This window comes from Furipterus horrens, unplaced genomic scaffold, assembly GCF_987537825.1.
Source record: "Furipterus horrens unplaced genomic scaffold, mFurHor1.1.pri manual_scaffold_3, whole genome shotgun sequence".
Taxonomy (NCBI): Eukaryota; Metazoa; Chordata; class Mammalia; order Chiroptera; family Furipteridae; genus Furipterus; species Furipterus horrens.
In genome coordinates, this window is record NW_028327173.1 from 16,472,846 (window position 1) to 16,483,582 (window position 10,737).

General features: G+C 52.2%; 3 protein-coding genes across 4 annotated transcripts; 1 reads left to right on the plus strand and 2 right to left on the minus strand.

Annotated features, from left to right (window-relative positions):
• Positions 1-593: 593 nt before the first annotated feature.
• Positions 594-6,574, minus strand: CUNH1orf232 (chromosome unknown C1orf232 homolog). The gene is made up of 4 exons (XM_090268839.1): positions 3,852-6,574; positions 2,468-2,551; positions 2,259-2,356; positions 594-953 (listed from the first exon to the last, which is right to left on the minus strand). The coding sequence occupies exons 1-4, from the start codon at positions 3,933-3,935 to the stop codon at positions 641-643; spliced, it is 579 nt and encodes a 192-aa protein (XP_090124965.1). The 5' UTR covers positions 3,936-6,574; the 3' UTR covers positions 594-640.
• ZNF593 (zinc finger protein 593) lies at positions 5,327-6,351 on the plus strand. Its single transcript, XM_090268840.1, has 3 exons — positions 5,327-5,663; positions 5,899-5,961; positions 6,055-6,351. The coding sequence occupies exons 1-3, from the start codon at positions 5,464-5,466 to the stop codon at positions 6,194-6,196; spliced, it is 405 nt and encodes a 134-aa protein (XP_090124966.1). The 5' UTR covers positions 5,327-5,463; the 3' UTR covers positions 6,197-6,351.
• Positions 6,575-6,584: 10 nt separating the features above from the next.
• On the minus strand, positions 6,585-10,619 carry ZNF593OS (ZNF593 opposite strand). 2 transcript variants are annotated; one of them, XM_090268841.1, is made up of 3 exons: positions 10,561-10,619; positions 7,069-7,141; positions 6,585-6,805 (listed from the first exon to the last, which is right to left on the minus strand). In XM_090268841.1, exons 2-3 carry the CDS (start codon positions 7,111-7,113, stop codon positions 6,659-6,661), a joined length of 192 nt encoding a protein of 63 aa, XP_090124967.1. In that variant the 5' UTR covers positions 7,114-7,141; positions 10,561-10,619; the 3' UTR covers positions 6,585-6,658. The 2 variants fall into 2 exon arrangements, with proteins under 2 accessions (XP_090124967.1, XP_090124968.1); XM_090268842.1 differs by lacking the exon at positions 10,561-10,619 and having other exon boundaries at positions 7,069-7,224.
• Positions 10,620-10,737: the final 118 nt, after the last annotated feature.

Sequence of the window (10,737 nt, forward strand, 5' to 3'; positions counted from 1 at the left end):
CCTGCCACTGTCTTCTTTCCCTCAAAGACACAAGGTTATTATCTGCCTTCCTCACACGTTTGCACCTCTAAGTCTTTGTTTACGGTCTTTCTTTTGCCTTGGTTACCTTCCCCTTTCTCTCCGCTCATCCTTCTAAGATTATTTATGTTCATTCTCCCTAAGGAATTTCTGAATTCTCTAGTCAGCCTTATCTCCGAGTTCCCAAGTACAGCCCTATATTCTGAGCCTCAACTTGTCATCTTGTGTGGGACCCCCTGATAGTCTGAGTTCTCTTGTTAGTATGTGACCTAGTTAGTACAAAGTCGGCGCACACAGTAGGGCCACAGCCAACGTTTGCCAAATTAAAAGAGGCTGGACAGAGCCATGGAGTCTGTTCTCTGGGGTTCCCCAGCTTCCTGGAAAGTTGTACCCTAAATCTAGCCCAACTACCCTGATACCGGGTCTTCTCTCTGGTCATTTTCTCCCTGGGTGTTTGGGGGATAAGGAGGGAAGAATTCCTCAAGCTGAACCACCACTCTGAGGTTGCCCACCCAAAAGCAGCTTTCTCGGCTGTCCCGACAAAAGCACGCGGTCACACGGGCTGTAGGGGCAGGATTTTTATGTTGGAGAAGAGGAGTGGTCACCCAGTTCGGCCATCCGGCTAGTCACCTTTGGGTGCAACCTTCAACCTCATCTCGGCCAGTTTGTGGGTTAGGAAGCCCCACTTGAAGTCGGCCGCCGTGTCGGCCTCCTGCGGCTCAGAGCGCTCAGCGGCCTCTTCCGTGGCCTCCTCCGTGGCCTCGTCCCCGGCTTCAGGGTCACGCTCCCGGGTGGATTCGGCGCCGCGCAGCACGGACGCTGCTGCCGCCTGCTGCTGCTGCCACCTGCTGGCAAACGCGTCCCAGAATCCCGGCCCGCGCGGCTCCGCCTCCGCTGCCGCCGCCTCCTGCGTGGGGGACTGCACCGCTAGCGGGCTGCAGAAGACAGGTGGGGTCAGAGGCCGGCGAAGAGGACGAAGAAGAGAAGGCAGGGTCGAGGGACCAGTAACTGGGTCAGAAAGCCTGGAACTGGAGAGGCCCAGGAGGCTGGGGGCAGGTCAGGACCTGGAGGCAGGGTGAGGGCTCAGAGGCACCGGGAAAGGGGACTGGCGTGGGACAGGGTCTGGGGATTAGAAAAGCGACTCTGGGCGAGGCCACAGGAGGAAAGCCGGAGACACCAAGTCTCAGGGTGGACCCCTGAGAAAGGGGCGGGGGCCAATGATTCGCCAGAGTGGCGTTTGACCGGGAGGGGTGAGATCCCGGGAGAAGGGCGGGTTCAGACACTGGAAGCTGTGGTCAGGAAAGCCAAGGGTGGACCACGGGGGGAAAGGGGCGGGGCGGGGACTGGGGTCAGGTTCCGCCATGGAGGAAAAGGAGGACCAGGAAAATGAGGGGACGTGGGAGAAAGACGGGTGCAGCGACCCCAAGAGAAGGAGAGAGGTTTAAATCAGAGGTTCAGGGGAAGTGGGGACTCGAGAGGTAGCAGAGAAATGTGGAGGATACGGCTTGAGGGGGGATCTCGGGTCTGAGCCCCTACAAAGATGGGAAGGAGAGGAGATAGGTTCTGGGAGGAGAGATGGGCGGGTCAGGGGGCCCCAGGGGAGACAGGAATAGGAGGAGAGTGTCAAAGGGGTGTGTGTGACTGGGCTGGAGGAAGGGGCCCGCCGAAATGGAGGGTGAGCCAGAGATAGAGCTAGGAGAAAGACTAAGGCCCTGGGTCCTCCCCGCTAATCTTCCAGCATCAGAAACGTGTTAAGACTGGTTCCTAAACTGGTGTGCTTCAGATCCTCCCAGAGCTTGCTGAAAATCTAGATCCCAGGACTCAGCCCTTAACTGCTGAATAGAATCTTTGGAGACTGTGGGAATTTGTGTTTGTCACAAGCTCCCTGGGAGTTTAGACCAGTATTTGGGTGCCACTGATCTGAACCACCTTTTGTTCCAAACACCTAAAGGTTCTTTGCACTGTTTCCTGATTATAGAGAGATGACCCCTCCCACGTGGAAGGAGAGAGAGAGCCCATAATACCTTCTAGCACCTCAATCCCAAGAGCTGGCAAATTCCTCCTGAGATCTAACCTAATTTCCCAGATATGCTGATTTAGCCTCTTACCTGCTAAGAGAGACAGAAACAGCAAGGGCTGGCCCTCCCCAACCCTCAAACAGACCATATGTAAAGGCCATGGAGAAGAAGACCCCAGGCCATCTCAGACCCACCCCCCACCCCCCACCCCCACACACATACTGGTCAGCACAGGGTTCCGGTGGCAGCAGCTTGTCCTCATCTTCTTTGTTAAACAGAGATGACATGGTCAGCCAACCTTTCACCCCAACCCCTTGAACCTGGGAGGGAGGGGCTGAGAGTCAGCGAGGGACCACAGCACCACCTCCCAGGACTCCACAGCAGCCTCTGCCAGGCTCCTCAGGGCTGGGCTGGAAGAGGGGAGAACTCACCCGGCGGGCCAGCTGTGACATGGGATTGAAGGCCTCTGGGGTCGGTTCTGCTGTCTCAGACTCCACTAGAGTTGGGTTCTCCTTCTGGGATACAAGATCCACACCCAGCATGAGAGAGGTCCCAAAGGAATAAGAACTCCCTCCCCCACTTTGAGTCTGTTACACATACACCAGGCACCCTAAACTCCACAGAAGTAAACACACACCTAGTCCCCTCACACCCTCCACAAATACATACAGGTATTCCTCTAAACAAAGCTATTAGTCACATACATTACCTGTAGAGAAGAGTCTCTTCAGAAACCCTTGAGCACACGTATGTGCCCACCTACAGACACATCCATACACACCCAAAAACATGTGGACATTGGGCCTGCACACTGATGTAGACACACCTGTGCTTGAGTATGCCTCTACATGGCTATAGCTCTTCACCTATATGTGGCTGTACGCGCTGTGAGGCACTTATACAAGGACACATACATAATTATACTATTCACACTTGTGCACCTCTACAACTGCAGACAGCTACACAAAGGCCCACTCGAAGCACACAAAACCTCTCCACCCATCCACAGACACCAAGGTATAAATGCACACACAAGCACACATCCCAAACAGAATGCCTACCAAACCTGCACAGAGGTATGCAGACATAGACTTCTGCCCAAATGTACACACACCTGAAAATACGTATACTCAGTTCACACCTGCACATATACTTTCACTGGGAATTCCACACAGACACCAATCCTAATACTGACCCACAAATACTTCTACACATGCCCAGCCCTAGACACCAATCTGTCTAGACACACACACACACACACACAAACACACCACAGAACGTGTTCCTGCCCCTGACACATCTATTTGCTCAATTGCCACTTATCACGGGCTCTCAATGTAAGACTTGCAGAGCCTTTTTAGTTTTTTAACGTCAGGATAAACATGGTCCAAATGTGGCTCTGATCTGATACTGTGACAGTGACCCTCAAAATACAAGTGTCGCTTTCCCTACCTCCAGTACCAGGGGCTCACTTCCCCTCAAGGCAAGCTATCCTGCTTCTGCTCAGCTCTGCTCATTAGAGAGTTGTGTCAAGCTGAGTATACCTTGTGTGGCCACTGCCACTGGACCTAGAAGGATCTCTTTCCTGTGGCAGCCCTTGAGATCTCTGGTGTCCCCCAGGTCTTCTCTTATTGAATGTCCTGGCTTTCTGACAATGCACCATGCCATTATTGTCATCCCTGAATGTGCCAATTACTTCTACACAAATGTGTTTCTCCCCACCCCCAGCCTGTTCCTTGCTCTTCTTTGTACCTTTCACATCTGCTGCCCCTCTGCTCTAGCCCCACCCAGCAAGCAAGCATAGATGGTACCTACCTCCTCTGCCAGGTCCTCCTCAGATTCGCCACTCAGGGTCTGTAGCACTTTGGATTTGTAGGTCTTCCAGAAGGTCTGGCTCATAGTTGCAAGGGAAATGGGTCTGGCACCCAGACACAGGAAGGCAGTGAGATGCTCAGTGGGCGCCCAGTGGGTCTGGCTTTAGAAACTTGGTGAGACCAAGAGCCTGTTCCAGGGATCTGGTGACTTCATTAAAGATGCACCAACCTCCCCAGTGGGCACAGTGCCCAGCAAGTGAACCGATCCAAAGGAGTCTAGGGTGGGGGTGACACAGAGCTGGCTTCTGCCACCTCAGCCCCTTGTTGTGACCCATATTGGCCAAGAATAATAAAGACATCTCTCTCCACAGTGGCCTCCTTCCTGGGCCTAGAAGTCCTTGAATTTGATCTCTTGGAATGGCTCCAGAAAAACTCTCTTCCTTTCACAAAGTCCATTTCCAAAGTCCTTGGACACAGGACCCACAAAGGATCCCCTGTGATTATAGCCATACCTGCCACGCCTGCTTCAGGGCCCTACCCTACATCCCCACTTAGCCTCTGTGAATTGGAGTGGGAAGGTCTCAAGGCCCCCAGGCAGTTCCCTGGGCTTACATTTCACTGCTTTGTCTGGGCTGGAAACTGATTCCCCAGGGATGCACGTGCCTGTCTCCCTGTTTCCTGGCAACAGGTTCCAAAGAGCTAGAGCCCTTGAATTATTGCTGAGCTCCTCTGGTCAGCCTGGAAGGGACCAGGCCCCAGTGAATGGGAAAAGGCTTCTCTGGCCCTCTCCCCACTCTGAGCACCCAACACCTGGGCTGTATCTCTCTCTCTCTCTCTCTGCCTTTGCTGCCAGCCCATGCATGGGAGTCCAGGGCTCAGAGAAATGGGACAAAGATGGGAGGCCCGCCTATGAGCAGTTCCTTTTCTCATGGAAGGAGCTGATCCCTCTTAAGTGTGACAGAATGCCTGAGCACTGTGATCTCTGGGGACGAACACCCTTCCACCCATCTCTCACGGATTTGGCTGGGGGGTGGATGGGGATGGACACCCGAGGGAATAATTGGGGACCGATGAGAAGGGGCAAGGATTTGTCAAGGAATGGAGGTATCTCAGGAAGCCCTATGGGGACAGGAATCCCAAACTTGTTCACTTTCATTCAGTTATTAATTTATTTACATCATAGACATATTTCAGTGCCTCCCGGACATACTTAAAGCACGTCCCTCCTCCACTGCGGAGCCTAGGACTTGGGAACCAGGAAGGAGTGATGGAGTCAGAGGATAACGCTGAGACAGGTGTTGCTGGTCGGGTCAGGCAGGGCAGCGGACGCACAGGAATCCCCCAAGAGTACGCACCCCCTCCCCCGCAGCGATGACTTGAAAGGCCTTCTCACGCCCAAGGGTTAGGACCTTTCATTGGTTCCTACCCCGGGTACCGTCACTGACATTTACGACCGCCTGGGGTCGCTCAAGGCAAGGCCCGCGCGAGCGACGTCATCAGAGGCGGTCTGGTCGAGCCTGCACCGCCCCCAGGCGGAGCGTGACGTCATCGAACAGTCCGGAAGCGCCCGCACGTGAGCTTCCCTGGGCGCTCTGGTTCCCCTGTCACCAGCCATGGGTCGCTCCCGCCGGACAGGTGCGCACCGACCTCACTCCCTGGCCCGTCAGATGAAAGCTAAGCGGCGGCAGCCGGATCTGGATGAGATTCACCGCGAGCTGCGGACCCAGGTTCCCTCACGACCCTTGCCAGACTCGGGCTCCCAACCGGACCCCGACCTGCCAGGGGGCGGCCTGCATCGCTGTCTGGCCTGCGCGTAAGTCCTGACCGGAGCCGGCCTTGGGAGGAGTAGGGTCCGTGGTATAGGCCGGAGCTGAGAGGTCCAGGCCCAGGGTGCGCGGAGTCTCCTCTCGGGACCCGTGCGTCTGCGGGGCCCCCCATCTCTCAGACCCGAAGCTTGGCGTCAGAGAATGAGATATGGTCAGGGACATAAAAGTACCTGAGAGGCTTCAATCACCCCCCTACTCTCCTGTTACCCCTCGCTCCTACAGGAGGTACTTCATCGATTCTGCCAACCTGAAGACCCACTTCCGAACCAAAGACCACAAGAAAAGGTATGAAGGAATGAGAGGATTAACGGATGGGTGCCTGGTTTACCCCTGGCACCCATCTCATCTGGGCAGCTCCCAACTCCTTTTTTCTCCCAGGCTAAAGCAGCTGAGCATGGAGCCCTACACTCAGGAAGAGGCTGAGAGGGCCGCGGGTATGGGCTCCTATGTGCCCCCCCAGCGGCTGGCAGTGCCCACAGAAGTATCCACTGAGGTCCCTGAGATGGATACGTCTACCTGACATGGCCTGAGAATGCAAAGCAGAGGAGCTGCCTGTGGACAGTGATGCAGAGCTAGGCTGGGAAAGACTGTGCCAACCTTTATTGGCCCTGGGTTTGTTGAGTGGGTGGCCTCTTCTGGGTGCCTTCCCTCTCAAATAAAGGAACTGGATAAAGAGTGCGTGCTTCTCACTCCTTAGCCTCCGGGCTACTTGCCTATCTCCTGCCCTGTAATGATTTGTCTACTACTCTTGTGTGCAGGACTCAGGGTGTCTTTTCCCTGTTTGGTCTAGCTTTGGAATCCGCATCCTTGCCTTCCCCCAGGGGTCCTGGCATCCGAGCTGGAGCCCCCAGGCAGAGCCAAGGTGCAGTAGGGAGGGGTGGGGAGTAGGATCAGGTTTATACTGCACTGCTTCCAATGAGGGCAGAAAAGAAGTGGGATCCCAAGATTGTAGTCCCTGCTGAGTTACCTACTCCCCACTTCCTCATGGGGCCTGTGGCGGTGGCTGTTGCCCCACCATCTTCCAGACAGCATAGCAGGAGCCACCCAGTCCAAGGACAGCCAGCAGTGTAGCCACAACGCCAGCCATTGGGCTCCGGGGCTCTGCCTTCAGCTCCCCGGCTACCTGCATCTGGGAATGTACAGAGGGGTCAGTTGAGATTTCTAGGAAGGGAAAGGGCTGAGAAAGTACAGCTGGGTGAAGGAGAGATAGCCGCCATTGCTGCCCCAGGGAGATTCCACCCCAGTCCCTCTCGCTTCAGTGCCCATCCAGGCCCTGGCTGCTCAGGCAAAAGAGAACATGACAACATTCCCTGGCTGTTGGGGCCAACAACTCAGCCATGATAGGGGGTGGAAGGGATCGGTGCCAAAAAACCATAAGTTAGGGGTACTTACCTGTAGAACCTGGAAGTAGCCAGGGGTCAGGCGTCGGAATTGCATGGTGCGTGCCACTAGTCTTCCTGGCGGCCTGTGGGGTGGAGGCAGGAATGAGAACCAGTGGTGTTCACAGTACCAAGAAGTGGAAATATTAGGCCAGAGAGGTTCCTGACCTCTGATACGCAAGAGAAGCATGCCCTCCGAGGATGCTCACCAGAGTCTGCCCTTCCAGGTCTGGCAAGGGGCGGGGCAGCTGCACCTTTAAATCTGGTCCCTTCCCCCGCCTGCCTGCCTGCCTGCCCTGCCAGCCTTAGGAGCAGCTGTCAGGAGGGATCAGCATCAGGCCAGAGCAGCACCTCCCCCACCCACCCAGGAGGCCACACTGGGTAGCTAGGAGAGGCCTTGCCTGACAGCACTCAGGAGTCTCAGGCCTGTACCAGGTACTGGGAGGGCTTCTGCAGCCCTGTTCCTGTCCCCATCCCTATCTCAGATGACTGGATGTCACCAATCAGCTCTCAGCAAAGGTGGGAAAGGGTACCTTAACTGCCCCTGAACAGTAGTACTCCTTTTTAAATTGGTTTTGGCTGGCTCAACCACCCCTTACCTTTGGAGAGAGCACATATCACATCACCCCTTCCCCCAAGATGGGGTTCCTGCAGGGGCTTTCCTACCCTCAGCTTGGAAACAATAATAAAAGATTTACACATGCTGACTAAGAAGGCTTACTATTTTTTAGTATTCTAAGTACATTATTATATTATTTCATTTGGCATTGATTATCTCATAAAATGAAAAAGAAATGCCATATATACAGAATCCGTCGTCGGCAGCCGTCCGTCTCGAGAGACGATGGTGTAGCTTCTTAAGAGTCTATCTGCACCGCCGAGAATGGCTGTGCAGTCCGACTCGGGAGTGACATGGTATCTGTCTCCTCCCGTGTTGAATCGACATCTTGTGATGACGCTGAAGCTACAGAGCCTGGGCAGGGTAATATGGAGGGTCTGCTGTTGCCCATGCAGCAGACCCCCCCTCTCTTCGCAGCTGAAGGGTCCAAGGGAAAGACGGAGTCGATACAGCTTGGGTTCAGGTGCGCCGCAGGAGTTGCCGGTGTTGACTACAACGTCAAACCGCCTTAGGGACTCAGGCTCCGGTTTTTCTGTCGGGGTTTACTCCCTTAGCCTTTCCCCTGAAGAGGTATGCCGCAAGGCAGCGGAGGTTTTTTGGAGTCAGAGTTTTCCTTCTCTGATGTACCCTGACTGGAAGATCGAACCAGCGACACTTAGCTCGCAGGCCGACGCTCAATCCACTGAGCTAAACCAGCCAGGGCAATATACAGAATAGTATGTAGAGTATCGACATACTTAACAGTGGTCCCCACAGGGGAGTGAGCTAAGGATATGCTGGGAGGATATCCTTTTACTTAATGACCTACAGTTATGTAATAGCCTTTGAAATTTTTACGGCAAATATGTAAAAAGAACTTTTGTAAATTAATAAAACCACCTTCAAAATAGAAATTGCCATTTATTGTGCCCCTAACTGCCTTGCCCTTCCAGGGGTACAGAGTATAGACACTGTTGTGGTTGTTAGGCCCCTAGTCCTTCCCGGGGAGTATGTGAGTACACATAGTGAGCTCTTGTCTGTTGCACCCCTACAGGATTGTGAGTTCGGACAGGGCAGAGGCTGGGTGGCTTCTCACTTCTATATCTTAATACTAGCTCAGGGTAGGTGTTTGATGGCATCAGTATAATGGAGATGGGTCTGCCATAGGGAGGTTGTTGTAGGAAGAAAGGCAAAAAAAAAAAAAAAAGAAAAAAAAATTAAAGGAGGACTCAGTATGGAGGAGGATTGGAAGGGACACCCAGTGCAGGGTGTGAGGACATGAGGCAAAGGACAGAGCCAGAGTGGTGAGAGCCATGTTGCAAATCTGGAGCCTACTGGTTCACAGATGAGGGAGCTAGACCTGCAGGGACCTGGTGAGCTGGGCATAGAGAGGTGTTATTAAACCCATTTTCAGAAGCAGAAACATGCACTAAGCCAGGAAGGGAGTCCCCTTTGAAAGAAGCAGCTGACGATCTGCACTCGTATTTGATGTTGATGTCATGTGTGAAGGTGAGATGGGACCAGCAGAGCTGGCCAAGTTCCAGAGACTCAGATTGTATGTGAAAGTATTGAATGATGACAACTGACACACACACACTACACCGGCATCTGTGGGCCAGATTTGGACTTTAGGTCTTGGTTACAGGCAAAATAGTGATAGGCTTCGAAGGCCAGGTTTTGGGGTGCTGGTAGAGATTTCGAATTAGGTGACACAGTCATAAGGGTAGGCTCTAGGAAAGCCTCCCCATAAAATTAAAGCATTAACTGAGCTCTACTTCACGTTACAGATTTCAAAATACTTAAAGACCTTCTCACAGAGCTAAGGTTTAGGTGTCTCCCCTTCAGAGAAGAAAAAACAAGTTCAGAGAGGGATAGAGTTTGGGTTCAGTCTTAAAGCAAGTGGAACCGATTCTGACTCCAAAGTCCTGGGAATCCCCTGGCCTGGGCTGCCTTCTGCTAATAATGATAAATGCAAACATTTCATATGTTTCAAATGTTCCAAGAGGAAGGCCCTAAACCTGGGCTTCCAAATTCAAGGGCCCATAAACTTGGATAGAAAAAAAATACATGTTTATTTTCATTAATCTTTAACCAAAATTTGCCATTCCCTTCCATATGAGTTGAAGTGTTAGCCGTATCTGTGGTTTTGTCTCCAATGGAAATCACAGATTTTCATATCAAATTGTAATTATTGCAAGTATGTCAAAATATTCTTATAACTATTTCAAAATCATGGTAGTTTTTAACCCACCATTAAATCACACTCTGTTTCAGACACTCCTGCAACTTAGCTGCCATAGATTGGGCACCTCTGTGCCCAGTAGAGGCTCGGTGACCAAATGGTGAATCTTCCTGTTTTCATACCAATAACCGACACTTCTCCGTTACTCCCATGCGTTCTCTATCTAGTCGTTTGCTAATCAATTTGTTTGAGGTAAATCAAAGACCACTCCTCAGTTTAATGTTCTTATTCAAGCTGAGCAAAAACACACCAATGTTGTTAGAAAAGGAAATATAACTTTAACCTGCCAGTCTTGTTATTTAACGCTAATAAAAACATTACCATATTATAAATTTGTGTTTTTAACATATTTTTATACTAATTGTCCTCCATGTAATCTTCAGCATTTTGTTTTACACTTTTAAAATTATTATTCTGAGAGTTCAGAAATTTCACCAGATCGTCAATAGGGTTCATGGTACAAAAAGATAGAGGCTCAAACCCCTGCTCTAAAGGACTTAGAGCTATTAATTTGGGGGCTCTGCACAGCAGCTCATTTTACAGACAAGAAAACTGATGTAAGGTGGGTAAGTTAGCCCCTGGTCCAGCAGCTAACAAGCTGCCGAGCTGTGCTTTGCCTGCTTCGCTCACTGTTCACTTTTCAGCACCCCCGCCCCCACACACACCTTTTTTAATTGGTTTGTTACAGTTGTCCCAATTTTCCGCCCATTCCTCTCCATTGTTCAGCCGCTTTTTGAGGAGCTCCTTTTTTCAAGGTCCGGCCTTGTGAGGCCACTTTGGGGCAGGACCCCAGGCCAGCTCTGAAGTCACAGGGGTCACACACCAATGGCACCGCCCCCGGG

Excerpts from the sequence above, each read along its gene's own strand:
- ZNF593 (XM_090268840.1), top strand. The coding sequence starts at position 5,464 with ATGGGTCGCTCCCGCCGGACAGGTGCGCACCGACCTCACTCCCTGGCC. Across the intron at positions 5,664-5,898 it reads CATCGCTGTCTGGCCTGCGC|GAGGTACTTCATCGATTCTG; the intron begins GTAAGTCCTGAC and ends TCGCTCCTACAG. Across the intron at positions 5,962-6,054 it reads ACCAAAGACCACAAGAAAAG|GCTAAAGCAGCTGAGCATGG; the intron begins GTATGAAGGAAT and ends TTTTTCTCCCAG.
- CUNH1orf232 (XM_090268839.1), bottom strand. The coding sequence starts at position 3,935 with ATGAGCCAGACCTTCTGGAAGACCTACAAATCCAAAGTGCTACAGACC. Across the intron at positions 2,552-3,851 it reads AGGAGGACCTGGCAGAGGAG|AAGGAGAACCCAACTCTAGT; the intron begins GTAGGTACCATC and ends CTTGTATCCCAG. Across the intron at positions 954-2,258 it reads CCGGAACCCTGTGCTGACCA|CCCGCTAGCGGTGCAGTCCC; the intron begins GTATGTGTGTGG and ends TGTCTTCTGCAG.
- ZNF593OS (XM_090268841.1), bottom strand. The coding sequence starts at position 7,113 with ATGCAATTCCGACGCCTGACCCCTGGCTACTTCCAGGTTCTACAG. Across the intron at positions 6,806-7,068 it reads GCTACTTCCAGGTTCTACAG|ATGCAGGTAGCCGGGGAGCT; the intron begins GTAAGTACCCCT and ends GTACATTCCCAG.